Raw genomic sequence first — 22,910 nt, forward strand, 5'->3', positions numbered from 1 at the left:
TACGTGTGGTTTGGCTATTTATGCGTCCGTGGCGATTGGTTCCCTGGCCTGTGATTGGTCCTCCTCCCCGGATTGAAGTTATTGCATAGTCGTCCCCAATCACAGATAAAAACTTTTTGTGCTCAGGCCGAATAAAATATCGACATCCTGCGCGTGTAGAGGAATATTAATACGGATGAAGAGTTCTATTGATTTGTGCAAAATCAAGAATTCAGAATCACAAGCTCAGGGGGACTCACACAACTGTGGATCCAGATATGGATATTTAGATTATTGTATTGTCATAAAAGGATGTTAATAGACAGTGATAAAGATTTAATCGCAGTGATTGCCTCGCAATACACTGCACTAAACAACCTGTAATTGCTGTATTTTGCCGCCTTGAAACTCAGTTTATTAGGTATTACATTAGTTCCTAACTGTAGCGATTCCTTTTATCAGTTGATTAGACTCAGCACAGGCCAATCAGCCGATCTCATTTCCACTACACTGGGGGCTTGACGCACCCACCTTCCAGGTCCCAGTCAAGCACCTTGGCCGCGAGGCTACAGGCTGCCCTGAGTTGGTGAATCCAAATCGGGTCAAGCAGATGGTTCTGACGCATGCTGATGACACAGAGCCGCAGGGCTATGTGTTGGCCTGTTCTCCCACAGTCAGAAGCACTGAGTCATTCAAATCACATTCCATTACAGTTCATCAGACGAAGCAGGGGACAATCCTCCCCTGGTGCAATGCAGGTTTAAGGGCCCAACAGCTGCGTGTTATCGTGGCTTCACCGGGGCTTGAACCACCAACCGTCCGGCTCCCAGTCATGTACCTCCGCCACTTTGCCACAATCGTATTTTTGCGACCTCACACCTTAAAGGGTTGGTGGAATCGGATCCCCGTCCGCCACGCGTGATTGGCCGCCCACGGGGAAGGAAAGGCACATTTTCGGGTGGCGGGGAAACGGGACGGGGCGTCCCTCTGGTCGGACCCCGCCCCCGGCCGCGGCTGTTCCGATTGGCCGCCGGCGTTTCCTGCCGCTCTGTCCAGCGATGTGAATGAGGCCATTGAGCCGAGCGGCAAAAGGCTCTGGACTCTCCCCGCTGCTGGGGCGGCTCCAAACTGCCAACCCGCTGCAGCCAGAAGAAGCACTTTGATCTCCAGGAGCGGTGACAAGGAGGGAGATGATGCAGGAACACGGCCAGATTTTGAATTCGAAACATAGGAGCGTGGCTCCGGGGCATGACGAGAAGACAGCTCGTAAACGTCCCGCAATAACCGCAGGTGTGGCGTAGGCCAGAGCGGAGATTTACCCCCCTTGTCAAACGGTAAAGGCGGAACCCCCGGAACGTGACGGACCTACCGAGCGGCGCGTCCGATAGGCTGTGATTTACGGCGCCTTCCCGCGGAGCGGGAGGCGAAACCCCGCTTTCGGCACGTCTCCCCGGCGAAGGCATTTCCGGCTCTTCAGCAGGCAGGCCTGGGCCAGTGAGGATGGCAGCAGGGAGGATTACGGCGATGTGTCTGAAGGCGATAACCACTACTGACAGTGTGTTCATATAGCCGACGCCAAAGGTAGATGAACCTGGGTCGAGGGTACAGTAAGAACATAACACAGCGGAGATGTGCGAGTTCGAGAGTGTGACCACCTGGGTGCGGAAACGGAACCCGATGTGCAGAGAGGACGTTGAGTTCAAAGGCGAAACATGTGTGCGGCAGCCCGACACGTGCTGCGTTGCTAAACGGTTTGCAAGGGGTGAAAAATTCCGAAAGAATGTCGAACGTGCATTCTGCGCGAGCTCGTTTTACTTAGCGCCTCGTTTTATTATTTTTTTTGGGAAGTCAAGAGTTCTGGAGCGCCACTGCTTTCAGTTAGCGGCTAAGAACACTCTGATCACATATTTGCGATCTTAAAGCCTCTTAAAAATCGCGGGCCCTTTCATGTGGCCCGATGCGGTCGTCGCCGTCTTCGCCCTCCTCCGAAAGAAGCCTGACTCACAGAGCGCTGCCGGGTATCCGCCCGTCGCCACACGCAGCAGTTCTAAGGCCATAAAGCTTTGAGAGAGGGCAGCGTCTTGTTGAATAGAGGCCTTTATGTCTGACAGTCCCCCTCCGCCGGATCGGACGTCCGTGAGGGCAGGGGTTTAACGCTGCGGCCGCTGCACAAGCGGGGCGGTTCGCCGTCGGGACGAGTCGGCTTCCTTTCTGGTGAGGAAGCGGTTCAGGACGCGCACGCGGAACGCATTACCGCCGCGTGCCGTGACGGCGTCCGGGGCCAAAACAGGAGTCTGGAATTCCAGCCAGGAACGTTCACGGGGCTGATTGCTGATGGTTGACTAGAAAAAGCCAAACAAAACAAAACAAAACAAAACAGACTGGAGTCCTTTTGGTTGAGGTGTAATTACCCTGCGCTGGGGGTGGCGGAAATTCTGTAAAGGGGGCGTGACAGAAGGAGTTGATTGGCCCTTCATATTTTTAGGCCTAAACGCAAGTCCACCAGGAACTGTGGACATAGACATTTACATTACATTTACATTTACATTTACATAGACCACTGAAATCAAACTGCCCTGTGGTAAATGGTCAATGTTCTGCATTTATATAGCGCCATTATCCAAAGTGCTGTACAACTGAGGCTTCTCATTCACCCATACACACACACACACACACACACACACACACACACACACACCAACAGAAATTGGCTGCCATGCAACTGTGACTACCAGACGACTGCTTTGTGCCAATATCACCCCTGTGAAATGGACTGAATTTACAATCCGTCAGAAGTAGGCTACAAAAAAGTAGACTTCTGAATCAGTGGTCTGTAACCCTGGCCCTGGAGAGCTACAGGGTCTGGTGGTTTTCATCGTTACCCTGTACTTAAATCAACCAATTAGTGCAGTTGATTTACACATTTAACTCGCCTGGTTACCTGGGTCTCAACAGGGTGCTGATCTTAACATGAAAACTAAATCCAGCAGACCTTTGTGACTCTCCAGGACTAGGCCTGGAGACAACAGGTCTGGATAAACCACATGTGTCACCTGGAATATAAACAAAATTGGTAACTTTATCAGAAAATGGAAACAAGTTTGTCAGTGCTATGTAGAACCAAAATAGGATTTGCATGTGCCATCAACACTGGTGGCTGAATTTGAATAATCTGATAAAGGCTGAGCCTCCATTTTATTTCAACACTCATCTAGCAGGTTCTTCACTTACTTTCAAATATTATTTTACAAAAGTGTACATGTCGACTTTAAATTGAAATTGAAAACTTTTTTAAAGAAAATATTTAATGTGCAATTTTGTATTTGATTTCAATTTGATTTCAACCATCATAAAACGGACAATTTGGATTCAACCATCATAAAACCACGACAGTATCCACTCCAATTACTAAAGATCACACTTCAAATGCACCCCAACACACTGAAAAACGATTTTAAGAACAAGACCCCAACAAACATATTATTTATTCTCTGTTATAATTTTCTCATGAACTTTCTTGATTATGTCCTTCATTAGGTAGACCTGTACACCAGCTTATTAATCCAAATATTTAATCAGCCAATCATGTGGCAGCAACTAAATGCATAAAAGCATACAGACGTGATCAAGAGGTCCAGCTGTTGTTCAGACCAAAAGGGGAAGAAATGTGATCTAAGTGACTTTGACTGTGGAATGATTGTTGGTGCCAGACAGGTGGTTTGAATATTTCATAAACTGCTGATCTCCTGGGATTTTCACGCACAACAGTCTCTACAGTTTGCAGAGAATTGTGCAAAAAACAAGAAACATCCAGTGAGCAGTTGTTCTGTGGGCAAAAACGGCTAGTTAATGAGAGACATCATTACTTGATCAACCTTGTCAAACCTCTTAAGTGGATAGGCTCCAGCAGCAGAAGACCAATATGTCTAAGAAATAAGTTGAATAAATACCTCATAAAGTATAGTATTTGATCAAGGGATTTTATAACCATATGTTATGTCATGTTTGAAAGACAAACTTGAACTTTCAAATACAAATATTAGGTTCCTCAAAAATTACTAAAAATACTTCTATAAAGCATTCATTGGGGCCGGCCAGTTTATGTGCAAATATTTAAAATACCATGAAACACACGATTTCCCAAACGCACACGTCACCCAGGTGGGCATTAGTGCCACAAAGTTACGACCGATGCTGTCGAGAAAGCGCTTAACATTTAACACTTATCATTTAACGCTTATCATATAACAATCACACTTAGAATTTAACTCTTAACATTCACGCTTAACATTAACGCTGCACACTAACGCTTAACATTTAACATTTAACATTTAACTCTTAACATTAACGCTTCATTCACGCAACATTCATGTGTTTTCCGCTGTGACCGGGGCAGGCCCATAAGCGGCTTGTTTGTCTGGTTTGCCGTGTGGAAAACGGCGACCTGGTGGAAACGGCCCAGAGCTCGGCACGGCTCTGCGGAGCGGCTGGAAGGGGGGGGGGGGGTGGGGCGACTGGGCGGAGAAGCCCCTTTCTGAGGGAGACTGTTGTTTTAAACCCAGCCCTGGAACAGTAGCCCCCAGTGCTCTGACAGCCCCAGAGAATATCCAGACCCGGGGACCGGACTGAAGACCGCATTCACACGAGGACGGTCGAACGCCAACGATTCCCTTTGACTCTGAGAAATATGTGGCTGGGGCGCTCCATTTCAATGTCCAGTAATCTCAGGATTTCATGTCCGCACTCCAAACTGATGGAACGAGAGGACACTGAAATGAATGAAGTTTCCATGCATAAAGTCACTCCACCCCTGAAAAGGCTTTGGGCATTGTGGCAGTGTTTATGACTGAACGGTGCTAAAGTTCATCTGAGGAAAGGGGAACCGCTTGGCGGTTGCGGTTCATGTTTAGCTGTGTTTATTTAGTGGGGATTCCCCCAGCGTACGGGCAGCTAGCGATCTCTCTACGCTTGCTTCCGTGAGCATTTCAACATGGAGGGTTTTGTTGTGCAGAGTTTAGCACTTGGGACGGAATGCCCAGAATGACATCAGCCCCCAATAGGATAACTTGCACTGCCATCTCAGTTATTTGAAGGTTTGTGAGCTTAACTTTTCTTGCTCTCTCTCATCCAAATCCGGCCCCGGTTTTCCTTTCTCCAAGGAAATTAACTGAACAATCAGTGCTCCTGATTGGCAAGACAGTCTTCATACCTGACTCCCAGGTGAAGGGAAGGTGGAAAACCAGCAGTTCCCAGCTCTCGAGGACCGTGATTTGATAATCCCTGGTTTAGGAGAAGGATTACGTGATGCCGGAATACTGTCCGATCTTCTCTGCAGAGTGAGAGACAGTTAAAGACAGAACTAAGCTCGACTAAGTTCAGAAAAGCTCAGAGTTGTTAAAACAGAAGATAATCCACAGAGACTGGATGATGATGGCATTTTGGGCAGAGCTCATCCTTTGCAATCTCAGAAAGGTATGAAAAATGCATAAAACAGTAAACACCCCTTGCTTGTTCCTCGATGAACAAAGATGTTCCTCCAATGTACCTTCATGTCTGAGAGCGTAGGTTGACTCATAGATTAGGTCTGTATCACTGGAGCACTCAGAATCCAGGAACCTTCCTTTCAGTTATGATCATTGTGTGCATTGTACGTTTTGCGTGTGTACTTTTTGTACGCGTGTGCGTATGCACGAGTGTGTACTTTGTGTGTGCGATTTGTGTGTCTGCTATTTGCATTGCATTATCTGCGCCTAGTTTTCCGCCCAAATAAAGACCACGTTATCAGTAAAAGGGCACTACAATGTACTGAATCAAACGCAGTATGAGTTGCTGTATTGTATCTCAGCGTCGATCATTGCTGCTTGGGGAGAGAAATATACATTCTGACAGGCCTAGTGCATAATGATACACAGATATTTTGTTTAGCCTTGCAAAAATGGCGTAGCTCATTTTTAATGCACCGTGAAAGCAAATTAGACGTAAAACTCGATGACCGTAGATATTTCACCATCATCCTTGTTCTTGGGCCCACAGGTCCGGCATTAACAATACATCTCTGCCAAGTGCTTGAAATAAAAATATTAAACTGACCTGCAATGAAGACCCAAGTACACTAAACACTAAAAACATCTGTCTGCCAACAAACCCGGGATGAATACGGACTTTAAAATTACGTGTTAGAAATCCCTACATCAGCAAGTTAAGTGGAAAGGCAAAGAACATTTTGGCAGAACGGGGACCGGAGAAACTGGAGAAACTCTCCAGTCACAGGGTCTGCTGAAACGGGAACATCAGCCAACGTGCCGCCTGAAACCGGCTTTGAGACGAGGCGCCCGAGAGGCGGTTCTACGTGGAACGTACGTGGTTCTACGTGGTTCCACGTGGGCTCTGCTGCGTTGTGTGTCTGCGTTAAGTCTCTGGTTTGGTTTGTTCTGCGTGAAATCGCCCGTGATGTTCAGTTTGCAGGGCCACAAAAAAGGTGGCTTAAAACTCTCCCTGTGACTGGCTGGCCTACTCTCCCCCCCTCTCTCTCGCTGGGCTGCTGTGCGGGCAGGCCCCGTTACGTCCCTCTGACGGACAGCGTAATGGCTTATTTACTCGCGTGAACCTGCCGAGGATACACACTGCCCCCCCCCCCATCAAACAGCCCAAGGTCTTCTCTGTCAGTAGTATTCACATGGAGCCCAGAGAAATGAATGGGAGATAAGAGACTGTTGAAAGCTAGGGAGAAAGGTTACAGAGATGGTCATCTGGGAGGACACGCACTGCCCAGAGAGGAGTTCCTGTAGCTCCTGGCATTCCTACAATGTGAAGAAGTTCCTCCGATTGACAGTTCACTGAGCAGAGTAGAGAGATAGGGGTACGGGGTTTGCAGATAAAAGCGTGTGGAGTTTGGACCTTTTTCGCCGTCTGTGATCTTTGGAAGGTGCAGAGAGCGGTAAATTGCGTGGATGGACGCATGGTCTTATCGATGGTCTTGAATAAGTGGACGGTTTGGAGACAAAGTGAGCTTGCATTATTACTGTGGATAAATGGTCTTTAGAAAGTGCTGAGTGTTTGCAGACCACATATATGGAGTTTGCATCTTATCACTGTTAAAGACCTTCGGAAAGCATAGAGGGCTTGTAGACAAAGTGTTTGCAGTTTGCATCTTATCACCGTTAAGATCTGAGGAAAGCTTAGAGGGGTTGTACACAATGTGCATGGAGTTTGCATCTTATCACCGTTAAGATCTGAGGAAAGCATAGAGGGCTTGTTGATAAAGTGTAAAGGGTTTCTTCGAAGTGCATATAATCGCTGATGATCTTGAGCATGTGTGGAAAGGCAAAAGCACCTGACACTGAACTGGAAGCTTCACGCCAGAGTGAACGAAAGCCATTCCAAGAATCCAACTATCTGACATTTTGCTGTGTGAGTGGCCCCTTGATCGTAATGACGTGGAGAAGAGATGATTCCGGATTATTCTGGGAAATGGAAACTGCACACTGTCACGTACTGTTTGGCATGGTTTTGTGGCTTGGCCACTGCTAAAATGTGGAAAGTAATGAAGATATGCATATGGACTAACCTGTCGAGGAAAATCCAAGTTGTGCGTTAGCCTGAAGATGTTATACAACTGTAAATAAAATGGACAAAGCAGAATAGCATGTAAATAAAACATAGTAGCAGCAGCAGGAGTGAACAAAGACACGTTCTCACCGCTCCACTCTGCGCCTGCTTTCACTTTCCAGATCTGGATAAGAGCTTGTGTCTGCATTTTACTCTGCGCCACCTTCGCTGCGTGTTCACGAGGAACTGGAAGTCAAAGAATCGACGATGACGACAGAATCTCCTTGCTGGTAAGATGTCCGTTCAGGTTTTTTGAAGTCCCCCCCCCCCCCCCCCCAAAAAAAAAACAAGGCAGGCCCAAACCCCAACCAGGCTGAGAATGCGTTGGCCCCAGACTTAGACAGCGGCATGTTAATCTCCATTCCTGGACGAAGATGCCAGAATTGGCCGATCAAGATGTTTGCGAACTGCCTGGATTTATCTCGTAAATTTCACACTTGGAGGGGTTTCAATCGCACCTTCTATTCTTTACAAGTCATATTTTATGGCCTTTTTTTTTGTCAGATCTTCCGTGCAGAGTAAATAAAGACGATGTGTGTGTAAAAAGAAAATGGATTAAGCCTGGCACTACCACATTTACCCATCATGCAATGCAGGAGCTGCCCAGAGAAGACAAGCTTTACACAAGCAGTCTGTTTTTTCTCCTTTTCTTGCAGAAACAGAATATACCAAAAGACTACAAGATCCCCGTACGTTTCATTCCCAAAGACATGGTAGGTTATGGACGTTCTTCCCTCTTAACAATAACAAAGCGTTGAACAATTAATACTTCTCATTGACCCTTTCACACACTCACTCACCAACGGCGATTGGCTGCCATGCAAGGCACCAACCAGCTCGTAAGGAGCATTTGGGGGTTCGGTGTCTTGCTCAGGGACACTCCAATACACCCAGGCCAGGATCTAACCAGCAGCCCTATGGCTGCCAGAAGACTGCTCTTACCTCCTGAGCCAATGTTGCCCCATGCATAACCAGACAAATTCTGGACACATCGTTTGCTTCCCCCGAAGACTAAAACACACGGTTACCTGTGTTGTCTGACATAATTGCTCCAGTTAAGTGTTTGGGCATGCTTGTTCTGGTCAGGCGGCCGGTCAGGTTTACGAACGCGCGGTTTCCCTCTTGCGTTTCAGAGCGGGATGTGCTGGATCGAGCTGAACACCTTTCACCTGGAGGAGAGCCTGAAGGCCCTGGCGGACATGTTTGGAAACGTTTCCTCCAACAGAAACAACATCAGCGTCTTCGTCCAGATGCTCCAAGACGTGCGTTATCGCATCGGCACTAATATGGTAGGTCTCCTCTTTCATTCTCCCAGCAGGCCCGGGTCAAATACGCGATTCGCTTTCGATTCAAATGCTTTTCCGTGCCTGATTGACCTCGCCTGGCGCAAATGAGCCAACCAAGAGGACCAGAAATCAGGGTTTTGTACTTTGAGAGGATTTCATCGGTTCCAATACACAAGGTAAGCTCAGATAAGCATAGACAAGTATTTGAATCCCAGAACAATGACGTATTTGACCCAGGCCTGTCTTTCACATGGTTAGTCAGGTGGTCCACGGATCCCGCACTGTGGTGCTGACCCTTTCTGGTGTTTCTTTGCGTCCACACAGGAGGCCATGATGCAGGACTTTGAGTGCCACTACATCAGAGAAGAGTGGCAGACGGAGCACTTCTTCAACTTCGTCAGAGACTTTTTAAGCGCCGCCAGCTTTAAAACGAAAAGCGCAGAGTGCGACTCGCCCCCCTGTGCCACGGCCGGGGCCACGCGCCGCTCCACGGAAGGTACGCGTCCCGAAGCGCCCGCTCGGCAACCGCCATCTCCACTAAACCACACTGGCCCACACCCTCGTGACATCCTGGGCATTCATTACATTACATTACCTTATTGGCATTTGGCAGACACTCTTATCCAGAGCGACGTACAGTTGATTAGACTAAGCAGGAGACAATCCTCCCCTGGAGCAATGCAGGGTTAAGGGCCTTGCTCAAGGGCCCAATGGCTGTGCGGATCTTATTGTGGCTACACCGGGATTAGAACCACCGACCTTGTGTGTCCCAGTCGTGTACCTTAACCACTACATTACAGGCCGCCATTCAGGAGCCCATCTTAGCAAACACTACACAAACGGACTCACATTTATGTTGCGAGAGGTAAGCGAAACTCAAACTAAAAGTTTTGAGGTTCTGCTACAAGCCTCCCCCCCCCCCCGGAGAATCCATAACATGCTAGATGCGTTTTTATTCAAGGACTCATTTTGGCTCCGTTGCGTCCTACTCCTCAGCTGGTGGGCGCATTGTTCAGCGCAACAAAAAAAAACAAAACAAAAAAAAAAGCCCGTGGCTCAAGTTTCCTCACTGCAGCGCCGTTCGCGGTCGGTGTCTGTCCGCTGTTCGGCGTTCCCTGGAATGTCTGATTCCTCCCCATGGCTTGCACACTCCCTGTTGCCGAGGAACACACACGCAGTCGCCCCGCCCCGCCCCGTTCCGGAATTCGGCGGGCCTCGCTCGTGAGGACGTCCTGGCGATCCCGACGAGACCCGGGGGGCCGTTCCCATGCTCCCGGCGCCGTCCGTAATTCGGAAAATAAAATGGCGAGACGAAAACAAACGGCATCCCCCGTGTTTTCATTGGCCCGTTTTATCACACATTTTATTTATTCCCGTTACATTCAGTGAATTCTGGCGCGAGAATATTTGCCTTCTCCTTGCTGAACCCAAGAAAGGAGGTCTCTCAATGCATTAGATTACATTACATTAATGGCATTTTGGCAGACGCTGTTATCCAGAGCGACATACAGTTGGTTAGACTCAGCAGGAGACAATTCTCTCCTGGAGAAATGGCAGGGTTAAGGGCCTTGCTCAAGGGCCCAACGGCTGTATGGATCTTATCGTGGCTACACCGGAGATCGAACCAGGTCCCTAGTCATGTACCTTAACCACTACGCTACAGGCCGCCCCAATGCATAAAAAAACCACAAAGAATATTCGCTTTTTCCAACTGAACCCAGAAATTACCTACGCATATTCAAATCTAATTGTTAAATTAAAAGAATTTACAAAAACCATACCATACCATGCAAACCATACAGATAATTTCTAAATATTTTTAGTGGTTGCAGAACAGTGGGCAAAGACTGGATTCTGCCAAACAGCAGCTTGTTTTCCACCCTGAACTCCGAGGCGGTTCATATTTGCTCTGGTAATAACTCTGGCTTTGAACTGTTAGTCAGAGTTAAGGATGGATTCTGACCGAATCCCAGCCATTGTGCAAAGGCACAATGGCAACACAGATCACACCCAGCTACGAGCTATAAATACACACGATCTCTTACAGACAGGATATTAGCAAAAGGCTAAATCCACACACACTCATAATGAGGACAGAGTCCTGGCTGTTAGCATTAGGCTAAAATCCACACACACTCATACTGAGGACAGAGTCCTGGCTGCTAGCATAAGGCTAAAATCCACACACACTCATACTGAGGACAGAGTTCTGGCTGTTAGCGTCAGGCTAAAATCCACACACACTCATACTGAGGACAGAGTCCTGGCTGTTAACAGAAGGCTAAAATCCACACACACTCATAATGAGGACAGAGTCCTGGCAGTTAGCATCAGGCTAAAATCCACACACACTCATACTGAGGACAGAGTCCTGGCTGTTAGCAGAAGGCTAAAATCCACACACACTCATAATGAGGACAGAGTCCTGGCAGTTAGCATCAGGCTAAAATCCACACACACTCATACTGAGGACAGAGTCCTGGCTGTTAGCAGAAGGCTAAAATCCACACACACTCATAATGAGGACAGAGTCCTGGCTGTTAGCATAAGGCTAAAATCCACAGGCTCAGTGACAGAGAACAGAGACAGGATATCCCTCCGTATGGCTGGTGTATAGACGGGGAATTTAAGGCGACCGCCCGGTTCTCCCTCAGATCTGTGACAGTGGCGACGCACCCCCCCCCCTCGCCCCCCTGCCCGCCGCCTCGCTGGCGAGCGTTATAAAGGTTCCCACGCCGCTTCAACCTGCCGCTTTAACGCTTCACCTTCTCTTTCAGGACCTCTCACCACCACCCCAGCCAAAGCAGCCGAGTGTGTGCCTGCACCAGACTGCCAGACAAGTAGGTACACGGTACTCACACACACACTATACACACTCACTATACACACTGACACACACACTACACACACTATACACACTCACTATACACACTGACACACACTATACACACACTATACACACACACACACAATACACACACACTACACACACTATACACACACACACTATACACACTATACACACACTATACACACACTATACACACTGACACACACTATACACACACTATACACACTCACGATACACACTGACACACACACTACACACACTATACACACACACACACACACACACACACACTATACACACTCACTATACACACTGACACACACTATACACACTCACGATACACACTGACACACACACTACACACACTATACACACACACACACACACTGACACACACTATACACACACACACACTATACACACTCACTATAAACACTCACACACACACTACACACACTATACAAACACACACACACACACAGGCGCACACACACACACACACACACACACCCTCTCTCACAAACACACACACACTCATACACTACACACACACAGGCACACACGCACACACGCACACACACACCCCCTCTCTCACAAACACACACACACCCACACACCCTCTCTCTCTCTCTCACACACACACACACTCATACACTACACACACACAGGCACACACACACGCACACACACACAGAATCAGCATGTAAAAAGCTTTGGGGAGTACAGTTTCCATACAGTTTCCACATTGTAAAGTTATCTGAGGTGAGTGTGTGTGGCGGTGAGGCCCTGCTGCTCAGGAATGCGGGGGCACCTGCTGCTCAGACTGAGGGGGGGGGGGGGGGGGGCGGAAAAGCCCGCCTGCGAGTCTGCCGAAACGGGGTCAAAGGTGAGACGTGAGAGATCACTGAAGGGAATCGGGGTCAGCCTGAGCGACTGAGGAGGAACCATGACTGGTCCAGCTGGCCTGCTCCCGCTCACCCGCATAGAGACATCCGAGGCAGCGGGTGGGGTCGTTTCAGAACAGTGCAAACACAGACACAGCATGCGGGCGAGAGGGGGGGGGGTTAACATTACATTATTGGCATTTGGCAGACGCTCTTATCCAGAGCGACGTGCAACAAAGTGCATACCCATAACCAGGGATAAGTTCGCTGAAAGACCCTAGAGGGAAGTACAATTTCAACTGGGTTTACGATCCTCCAGGAAACGTTCAGGTGAATTTGAGCTTGGGGTTAACCCGAAAAAAAAAAAAAAACGCATCAGCTCCCACGCTTCTGAAACGGCGTTTCCATGCAGGCCGGAGTGCCACAACAGGGAAGTTCTCACGCGATAAATCTGTGTTTGTTTTTCTCGCCGTCCGAGTGGAGCTGCGGGTCTCGCGTGCGACCGTGCCGCGTGAGCGCCTCGCCAACGGCACGGCTGTCGGCGGCCATCTTGCCCCGTCCGTGTTTCGACCGCCGGGTCGCCGTGCGGATTCAGCTTCAGTACAGATCGCCGCAGGAACTCAAATCCTGTCGTAAAAAAACCTGTGCTCTCTGTCAGAGAGGATTCTGGGTAATCCTCGGCAGTGGATTAGAACCAGACCCAATCAGGATGCCCGACGGGCGAGACCATCTGCAGTTTACCATTTCACCCGACACACAAGTACCACACACACCAGTAACTCGATCCAATGGTTTTCATTCCAACAACAGTTTGGCAGTTAGAGCACGTCTACCTAATAAACGAATGCGGGTCCAGGGCTGGCACCGCGGCTCAAATGAAAATCAGACGGAAGCACTTACGATCTCTCACATTGTACGACGCTCAGGATTACAGCGTCTGGTAAACGTTATGTCCAGCTCGGGCTGCGGTGACTAAGCAGCAGCTTCAGGACGCCATACGCATATTACAAGAGAGCTCAAAAGGGCCGACGTGTCCTCTGGCAGGAGTTACGAGACAATGAGACCGTTTTCGCTTCCCGTTGTGAACCGGGCGTGAAGTGGTGGGCGACTCGACTCTTTCCGGCGGCCCCGGGGTCGATGAACGCGCACCCAGAGGTTTTCCGCGTTGTTTTGTGCCGCGTCACGTTCCGGTGACCTCATGCCCGGCCCTGTGAGGGCGTGGATTCTCTGCAGGTCTGGTCGGGCGGTAAATAATTACACTTTTATTGAGCTTCAGAAGAGATGCGGGGCTGCGGGCCTGTTCCAGACTGAGCACTGTGCAGCGGTTCTCTGTCCTGGGGACCTCTGCGTCTTTGTTACAGCCAATTTCTAGCGCAGTTAAAGTTGTTGAAAACGGCGCGTATAAGTTTTCCTGAAACGTGTGAACCCAGTGCAGATTTGGCTGGTTATCATGTCCACACTTTCACCCGGTCCTTAACTTGATCAGTTACAGTTTTTGCTTCATCTTTTTTATGTAATCATTAACAATTTGGCACCATAAACAATGTTAGCATAGGGCATTCATTCCCAGAATGTCCTGTCAATGTAATAACATTGCTGCTGCATGCCAGCAACATCGCAATAATGTTTTCTGTTAGCTGGGTGTGTATAGCGTACACAGTGAAGTTCCCAGCGCAAATTAAACTCTTACAGAGTACATACAAGCCCGATAGGGACCACATGTACTCTGCAAGATTTGGTTTAGCGGCTGAACATTTTACTGTGCAAGAAGAGAGAGGCGCAAGCTCCGAAAACGACATTTTCAAATTTGCTAAACTAGGCAGTTAATCTAATGATCCTGTAGTGGGCTTTTCAAAACAAACATTATTCAAAATGTTTAGTTTTTTTCTGGTTTCAGCTGCAGCCGTATGCTGAAGAGAGTTTGCACAAATCCAGATGCTTCCACTCATGTCTTTGTGTGCAGCACAGGATTTGTTCAATACGCCAAAAACCAATTATGGGCTTTTGCGGGCTTTACAGAGAGTAGCGTTGGCGGGGTCGAAGCGAAGACATCGACATCCCTCCAAAAAAATCTTATTTGCGGCATTTATCTTTTCCGGCCCTGTTGTACATCAACTTTAGAGTACATTGGATAACAGATCGAGTACATATACATGTTCAGACGTGTCATAGCTGCAATTTGGCAGCCATCTTGAAAACATTCAAAACCATTTCAGATGGGTTTTTCTCAATGCCAAAACTGACATTCAGAAACATTTCAGATGGCAACAAATGATGTTATGATAAGATTTGATTCTGAAGTAGATTTTCAAATTTCAGGTATGTCACATCCATAATGCTGATATCTCCTCATACAAATCAATACCAAGATATAAATATACTCAAAACAGCTGTTTTTATATTCAGCCAAGCCTCCTGCATAACATGGATATCAAACTTTCTGCATTAGACTTTAAAATTCACAGTTTTTAGAAAGTGTATGGTCTCCCTAAAATACCTGCCTTTTTGCATCACATCCATAACGCAAGTTATTGGTCACATTTCTTCTGGCCTAACAATATTTTTTCAATTATATAATTATTTATTGGCCCTTCTCCTCAGCCAAGTGGGTGCTATGATAATATGCATTAACATTTTGTGTCCACATGTTAACATCCATAACTCTGGAATTACCCAGATTACTTCAAAGGAATCGCAGGGCTCCCTTTGGAACCACTTCGTCTGCGAGCGTATCGTAACTTGTATCGTGTTTTTATTTCATTTTAACTCGATTCGACGTGGAATTTGATCGCAACTTAATCGATTCAGCGTTTAGGTAACGGTCTTCGTTACTTCGACCCTTCACACTCTGGACTGCTGCACTCACTCAGGATATCTTCGGCGTAAACACGTTGTTATTTTGCTTGGCCAGGGAGCCCAACAGTTGGTGTTGATTTTCTCCTTTGGCGGTCTGGCCTTCTCCTTTAGGATGTTCTCATGACATCTGACATCGGCCCCGCACGCGGCCGAGGACTGCGGTTTCAGTGCGGTGTCCGGAGCATTCCGGTCTTAAAGGCTTTGTAGTTTTACGTATCAAAGCCGCAAGGAGAAAAAATAAAAAACAAGTGAAAACTCAAAACAGGGCACTGTTCGCACACACGACTAATCTGTCTACAGGAAATGGTGTTCTCATGTGAAGGACAGGATGTTGCTGTCAGTGTCCTCCCGAGATCTGCCAAGGCATATGTGTCCCATGTAGGGGACATGAGTATCTGGTCCTATTTTAAAAAAAAAAGAAAGAAAGAAAAAAAAAGATGAGCCATGTTTGGCTGAATGCCCTGTTCTCGTCACAATTTTAGTTTTTATGTCTTTATCATAAGAACCATTCTATGCTGAAACACATTATAAGGGACATTCAATTTAAAATATTGATCTATTTTTCATACATTTTCACTGCAACATGTGAATATGACACTTGTGAGATAAAAGTAAGATACTTAAACTTTGTTCTGCCAGCTCTCGTGAGCTTATAGAATACTTTACGGTTCAAATAAAAATAAACACTACTTAGTTAGTTTGCAGTTGCCATAAATGGTCATTTTCTTTCCAAAGAGGAAATAGTCCCGCTGGGACTTGCTGTAACTCACCGCAGTGCATTACAGTGATTTACTTAAAAACGTTTTTTTTAAGTCAAAAAGCATTCATCAAACAGATTTTACTTCTGTACAGTACCCCAAAACTGCATCCCAACATCACCCAATATACAACGCCCTTTGAACGCCATGTGCTATGAATAAAATGCAAGTGGTTGTGTCTCCAAACCCCGTGTCTGGTTCTCTTTATGGCGGCCATGTTGAGAAGTGCTTTAACGAGTTCTTGTCTTGAGGGCGAATTACTGAAAGTTCTCTACGCGCTACGGAAAGACCCATCCGTTACACAGTGTGATATATCACATTTAACAGTGCAATGTTGCAAGTATTTCAAATATATTCCACATATTTGCATTTACATATAAATAAAATACCATATAATCTCAGTGTTTTACATTTTTTCCATGTCCTGTGGGGATAATTTTGAAAACAGCCCCTAAAGACAAAGGCCTGGATTGAATCAAACGTTTGTCCGCTGGCTCATGATTAAATGATTAAAGCTTGGCTTTTTCCCATTTCGAGATGTCAGCCATAAGCAAAATCAACTGCGAAAGAAGAAAAGATTAACTAAAAGTCTCACATTTAACCTTGCGGACTTAAAGAATATAAATTTAAGGGAAAATGTCGTTGACTCCTGGCCAAATCGTTTCGGGGTCTACTCTTAACGATATTTCACCCGGGTGCCAAAATAACGGGCGTGGAGAAACGCTGATTGGCAGTTACCCGGCGGCGTGCTGTGAGGGCGATAAAAACAGCACTTTACTTCACCGTCGGCTCGGTCTTAATGCCCTGGGGTCGCAGAACTTGTGTGGAGTAACATTTAATGAAGGTGTAGCGGTAAAAGTAGTGCCACGCATGATGGCAAACTGGAGCAATGCTGTGAGCGGGGCGCTAAACCCGAACCGCTTTAAGACACCTCCAGCCGCGCAAACGGACCGTACGTGTTCATGAAATTAATAAACAGTATCCTTTCCTCATCCACTGTAGCTCAGTAAAAGGGGCCAATTTTCAGTGCAGTTGTGTAAAACTTTTTACTGGCTTTTCAACCCAGAAGGTCCTTGAAGGTACAGGGGGGGGGGGGGGGGGGGGGGGGGGGAGTAACTTTGGGATTATGTTTCAAAATATAAAACCTTTCTTTGAAATAAAGCACTTTGAACTTATGATGGGGGGGGGGTCTTCAGCCGAGCCAGCAGTCTTTGGGATCTTTGACAAGATCTTGAAAATAATAAATAATAATAAAATATATTTAGAAAATGCCACATATGGGCCCCTTAACCACGCCAAGGTCCGAAACGGTTGCCGATTATGGCCTAGTCCTCAGTCTTTCCCAGAAAGGGCCGGTGTGGGTGCAAGCTTTTGTTCCAACCAAGCAGCTACACACCTGACTCTACTAATCAAGGTCCTTAGCATTGACTCTAATTGATGAGTTGAATCAGGTGTGTAACTGCTTGGTTGGAACAAAAGCCTGCACCCACACCAGCCTTCTCTGGATAAGAGGATCCTTAGCCTAGTCTCCAGACTACCTTTAAGCCTGGATGGCCTTGGGTCAAAACCAGTTTAAAACCCCACTTTCAAGATGAAGAGGAAAGCCCACTGCAGGCCGATTTGGAACAGGTGCCGGCTGCCATTTTAATTATTCACCCAACATGGCTGCATGAGCAAGTCCCATTAGTTTGCCATTAAAATGCATTTCCATTGGCGCTTCAGTGATTGACGTTTGTCTTTTCCCGTTCGTTACAGGAGTGGAACAACAGTACCTTCCGGAAGAAGCTCAGAAAGGCCTGCTGTCGCTGTTTCTCGTTTCGGTCGCTGCAAATATCTGTTTGCTAATTTGGATGGTAAGCATTTCGGAGGGCTATCCCACAATGCATCAGCACACCGTGCCAGTTTGAAGCTCAGATCCAGTCTAACACCATAGTCTTTGTCCCTTGAGCTGGAAAACCATTCTATGCGGGAAAAAAATACACGACCCTTGTGCGATTCTGTTACTCGGCTGAGGGCAGTTATCTGTGGTTTAGCACAAAGCGCCTTGCTATCAGGTTTGTGGTTTTCGAGGTCTGAAAGACTGCCGTCGCTTTTTCGTTTGTCAGGTGAGAGGACGAAGACGGCGTTCCCGGGAGAGAAACGCCGACAGCGGAGACGTGTTCATCGCCGTGGAGGACGACAGGGCCTCTTCGGATCAGCGACTATCGGAAAAGTCAGTCAGATTCGGTCTCCGCAACCTTCAGCATACACGCTGGACGTGGATAATGCCAGACACGATGTCAAATACGCAATCGTTTCGGATTCAAATACTTAAAGCTTTACCTAGCTTGAGTCTGGTGTATTGGAACCTATGAAATACTCTCAAAAAGTGCACACCCTGCCTTCTGGCCCTGTTGGTTTGGCTCAATGGTGCCATCACAGAAGCACAGAAAAAAAGTACTTGTATCCAAAACAATAATGCATTTGACCCAGGTCTGGTTAGTAGCAATATCCTTGAATTACAGGCTATATGTACCTTTTTTTATCTAATTTCTGATATTTTTGTTTGCTAAATTATTCCACTGTCTGTATTTCTGAATAGTTTTCATCATCATCTAATGTAGATGTATCTTTTCACAGGAACAGATTGAACACCATGAAAGCCATTTAGTTCCCACCGTGTGAAATTTGGTAAGGAAGCACATCTTTAACTTCACCGCCTACTGTAACTACTGTATGTCAACTACGTCATTGTTTTGGATTCAAATACTTTTCCACGCTTTACCGAGGTTGTCTGGTGTACTGGAACCTTTGGAAACCCCATCTTCTGGTCCTCTTGGTTGGCTCAACTGCACCAGGCAAAGTATTTGAACTGCTGCAAAGTATTTGAAGCCAAAACAATTACGTATTTGACCCAGGTCTGATAACCCAGAAGAGACAAAAAGTGCATCTGACTGAGTCTATAATCCTGGGCACGATAACGGCTTCTATTCAGAGGGCACAACGATAAACACTGGGGCAGACTGTAAGAGGTGTGTCCGAACCAGTTTTGGTACTAACGCAAGTGCCTTGGCAGAATTAGCTGTTGCCCAGCATTCCATTTTACAAAATGAACTAACGCTAAACAATAATAAGTGTCACTTTAATACACGCCTTCATGGTACATGGTGCGGTCTGCTTGCTGAAGAGTCTTCCTCCACCGAGCATCTGTGCGAGCTTGGCTTGCCGTGTTGCTGCATTGCTTTACTTCCAGCTATGCCAGTGGACCACCCGGCTGTCTGTCATTGGCTGTTCAACAATGGGGATAAATGTAATAAATAGATAAATGACCTGACGCTTTCTTTCACAGGTTTCTCATTTCTAATGCTTAACTTTACTCTTAATATCTCTCTCGTTCCCTCTCTCTCAGGTCACTGTATTGAAGCTCCCCTTCACAAACAAGAAAAAAAAAAAAGCAACTGATTTCTTACTGTTCTGTGAAATGAAGGACTTTGGATTCTGGTCTGGGACTCCGGCGCGGACTCTGAGGACGGAGCGCTCCCGCGGCGAGAGCGCGGCGTTCGGAGCAGGAAGGGCGGCGCTCGGCGAAAAACCGAGACCCACCGTTCCGCTTTCGGCCCTCGCGGGCGACGGGCCGCTGAGACCGGATCCGGTTTGGGGTGGGCGTGGCCGGACTATACCACCGTCTGAGATAGACGGGGGGGGGGGCCCCTCACCCTGCCTTTCCACAGACCTTACAGAGATGGAAAGGAATACTGATAAATAAATACAAAGTTAATAAAGACTCCAAAAATGAGTGAATGAGTGAATGAGTGTCAACAGAAATCCACAGGAACTCTTCTGAGAATATCTTTCATCGTCCGGACGACAAATTTACCAACCGGAAGAGTTTCGACGGCGTGGGCTTGTTTCTGAGAGCAAAGCGCCACCAAAGTGGACAAGAGAAAATAAACTGAAAAAACTTTTTTCAATGAGGAATATTATTGTTTCATGACTACCTCTAATGGCCCTGGTCTTTGTTTATCTCACCGCGTAACGCAATCCCCAGCGCTATCGCGAGCGCAATTGCTACTCCGCTTTCCACGGACAGCTTCACCGTACCATTGTCAGAATCCGTCAGGCAAGCTTCTTCCCTCGTGGAGTGTACGCCGATTACTGTACTGGTGTTGAAACTTACTGTCAGAAAAAAGTTTCTTTTTTTAAGCCGACATAGTTACGTTTATTTATTTTTTTTGTCTGTGTTCGACAACAACATAGCGGATTGTTACGGCCGCTCTGTAAGAATTGAAACAAAATGCACCGTCACACAATTACACATGCTCTATCATTTGACAGGAATCATACGGTTATGAAGCTTGGACTTCATTCGCTTTGTCAGCGCTTTGGATAAAGGCGCTATATAAATGCCAAACATGTACATGTAGAACGCCACACTGGAGAGCGTAGATTCTCATTAAAAGCGAGTTTTAAATGTTCCAAAAAATGCACGTACTGATTCGCTCTCGTAGTCGAGGAGATTCAGCTTTATCTTCAGTAAAAAAATAAAAAAACACATTAAACTTCGTTTTTCAATGCTGTTGAGGCAAATGAAATCAAAAGCCATTTTCTTTCATTTCCAAAGACAGCACAGACTGTAAGAAGGTCATTGTGCGAAACGTGCATGTTTCAGAGCACATTCAAATGTAAGTATAGTTCAAACTATACACACAACATGCACTTAAAGGTTCTTTTCTACTGTACTTGAGTGATGGACTTATGGAGAAATTAATAGCCTAATATAATAACCGCTAGGTGTGTAAACCTGTGTATCAAAGCGCAGTAAGCTTCAAGAGTTTATTTTATTTGGGAAACCTTCTCAAAGCTTTGTTGCTAGCACTGTCAGGAAATAGAGGCACACGTCCGCATTGTGGCATTTCATGACCGAACGTGCATGCCTTTCTGTCGATAGCTGAACTTTTGTGAAGAAAAAAAGCATTCCCGTTGCCTGTAATCGTGAATCGATGTTGGGATCCTAGCCCCGTTCTGGCGCCACGCTAATGAACACTGCCTGACCCGGTCAGTCGCTGGAGTCCATCCCCAGACCTTCCCCCTGAAAAACACACCCCGCCAACCGCCTTCCTGCTGTTCCCCCTCCCCTCGCCCCACCGGAGCAAATCCTGCATGATGTAATACAATAAAAGACAAAACATTTAAACTGGGAAATGATACAGTTCAGACAGGACTTGCATTGTCCGCACAGATATTCACTTCATTTTACTTTGCATTGGTCATATGTTCAGTATACAGTCATTTAATAAAGGACTTCATTTATCATGCCTTTTGTTGTTGGGGTTGTTGCCTCTTCTGTCCCTGTTCACCATCAGACACATATTCTGCTTTAGAGCAAAACACACAAATCTTCTGACCCTGCACCCAGGCCATGCTAAAACAAAGAAGAGGAAGGTAATCATGGAACTTTCCACCACCAGGCTTAATTGCCTTCATTAGAGTGCTCTTAGCTAATGTACTATGGAACTACGTACAGCAGGGTTGCCCAACCTTGTTCCTGGAGATCGACCGTCCTGTAGGTTTCCACTCCAACCCTAACAAAGCACACCTCACTCAACAGCTAGAGCAGGGCTGCCCAACCCTGTTCCTGGAGATCTACCATCCTGTAGGTGTTCACTCCAACCCTAACAAAGCACACCTCACTCAACAGCTAGAGCAGGGCTGCCCAACCCTGTTCCTGGAGATCTCCCGTCCTGTAGGTGTTCACTCTGAACCAACTGACACATTGTGTATATTTGACTGAATGTAACCCAGGGTTAATCTTTGGTTGGCCACACGTAGCAAGTTTTCTAACACAGGTTTGCACAATGGCAATTACGATGATTACCTCCTCGACTCTAAGCCCCTGTGATGGTGGTGTGTGCGGGCCGGCGGGATGAAAGAGCGGTGAGCGTGTTCAGACTCGTCCGCCCACACTGCCCAGGCCCCACGCTCCAGCCCCCAGTGAAGCGGCTCGGCCGTCGCGGGAGCCCGCGGCCGTCTTCCCGCCCGGCGTCTGGGTCAGAGGCCGACGGTTTTTTTCCCAGAATGCCGTGCGAGGATCGACGTGCGGAAAAGGCCCGGAGCGGCTCCTCCGGAACGCACTTCAGCCGCCGCCGTCCCTGCGAGACCCCCCCCCCGATTGAGAAACCGGCCTCTCGCAAGACAGTGGCTTTCTTCTCTTTTAAAAAGACTGTCATTCTAAAAACAGGAATGTTTGACGGCTTTCATGCTATCCAGTAAGGGGGGGGGGGGGGCTTATTCAAACCTGACACACAGTCAGATTTATATCTCTAATGCTATTCCTTTTAACTGCAACATAGCCAAGACTATTGTCAGGCCAAAGCATTCACGAAATAGTTCTCCGCAAAGTCTCTCAGTCACACCATTGTTACAGAGTGGAACAGAAGAACTGTTGAGGTTTTTCGAACAGAATACGTGCCCAAACTTCACACAAATCCTTTTGGAATGTTAATAATCACTAAGTATTGCATTTTCACTTTTGTTACTGTGCAGTCAATTGTGTCTGTCATTCATGACCGGTATAACTCTGCGAGCACAAAGCAAAGCATTTTACAACAGATGTAAAGTAACCAACAAAACAATTTGATCCCATAATAAAGTAAAGAAAACATCCGTAAGTTCTCATTCTCATTCTCATAGCCTGTATTCCACGTCTGCA

General features: G+C 46.9%; 1 protein-coding gene across 2 annotated transcripts in view; it reads left to right on the top strand.

Moving 5' to 3' along the window:
- LOC133119102 (kit ligand-like) overlaps window positions 1-21,516 on the top strand; it is a 31,573-nt gene extending 10,057 nt beyond the window's left edge. For both annotated transcript variants that reach the window (XM_061229519.1, XM_061229520.1), the window contains exons 2-10: window positions 7,710-7,817; window positions 8,244-8,300; window positions 8,721-8,876; window positions 9,198-9,369; window positions 11,651-11,713; window positions 17,978-18,075; window positions 18,328-18,434; window positions 18,842-18,892; window positions 19,611-21,516. In XM_061229519.1, the coding sequence (XP_061085503.1) occupies window positions 7,710-7,817; window positions 8,244-8,300; window positions 8,721-8,876; window positions 9,198-9,369; window positions 11,651-11,713; window positions 17,978-18,075; window positions 18,328-18,434; window positions 18,842-18,872 (792 nt within the window). In that variant the 3' untranslated portion in view covers window positions 18,873-18,892; window positions 19,611-21,516. The remainder of the gene's footprint in view (window positions 1-7,709; window positions 7,818-8,243; window positions 8,301-8,720; window positions 8,877-9,197; window positions 9,370-11,650; window positions 11,714-17,977; window positions 18,076-18,327; window positions 18,435-18,841; window positions 18,893-19,610) is intronic.
- The last annotated feature ends 1,394 nt before the right edge of the window (window positions 21,517-22,910 follow it).

Source organism: Conger conger, chromosome 19 (assembly GCF_963514075.1).
Source record: "Conger conger chromosome 19, fConCon1.1, whole genome shotgun sequence".
NCBI classification, from domain to species: domain Eukaryota; kingdom Metazoa; phylum Chordata; class Actinopteri; order Anguilliformes; family Congridae; genus Conger; species Conger conger.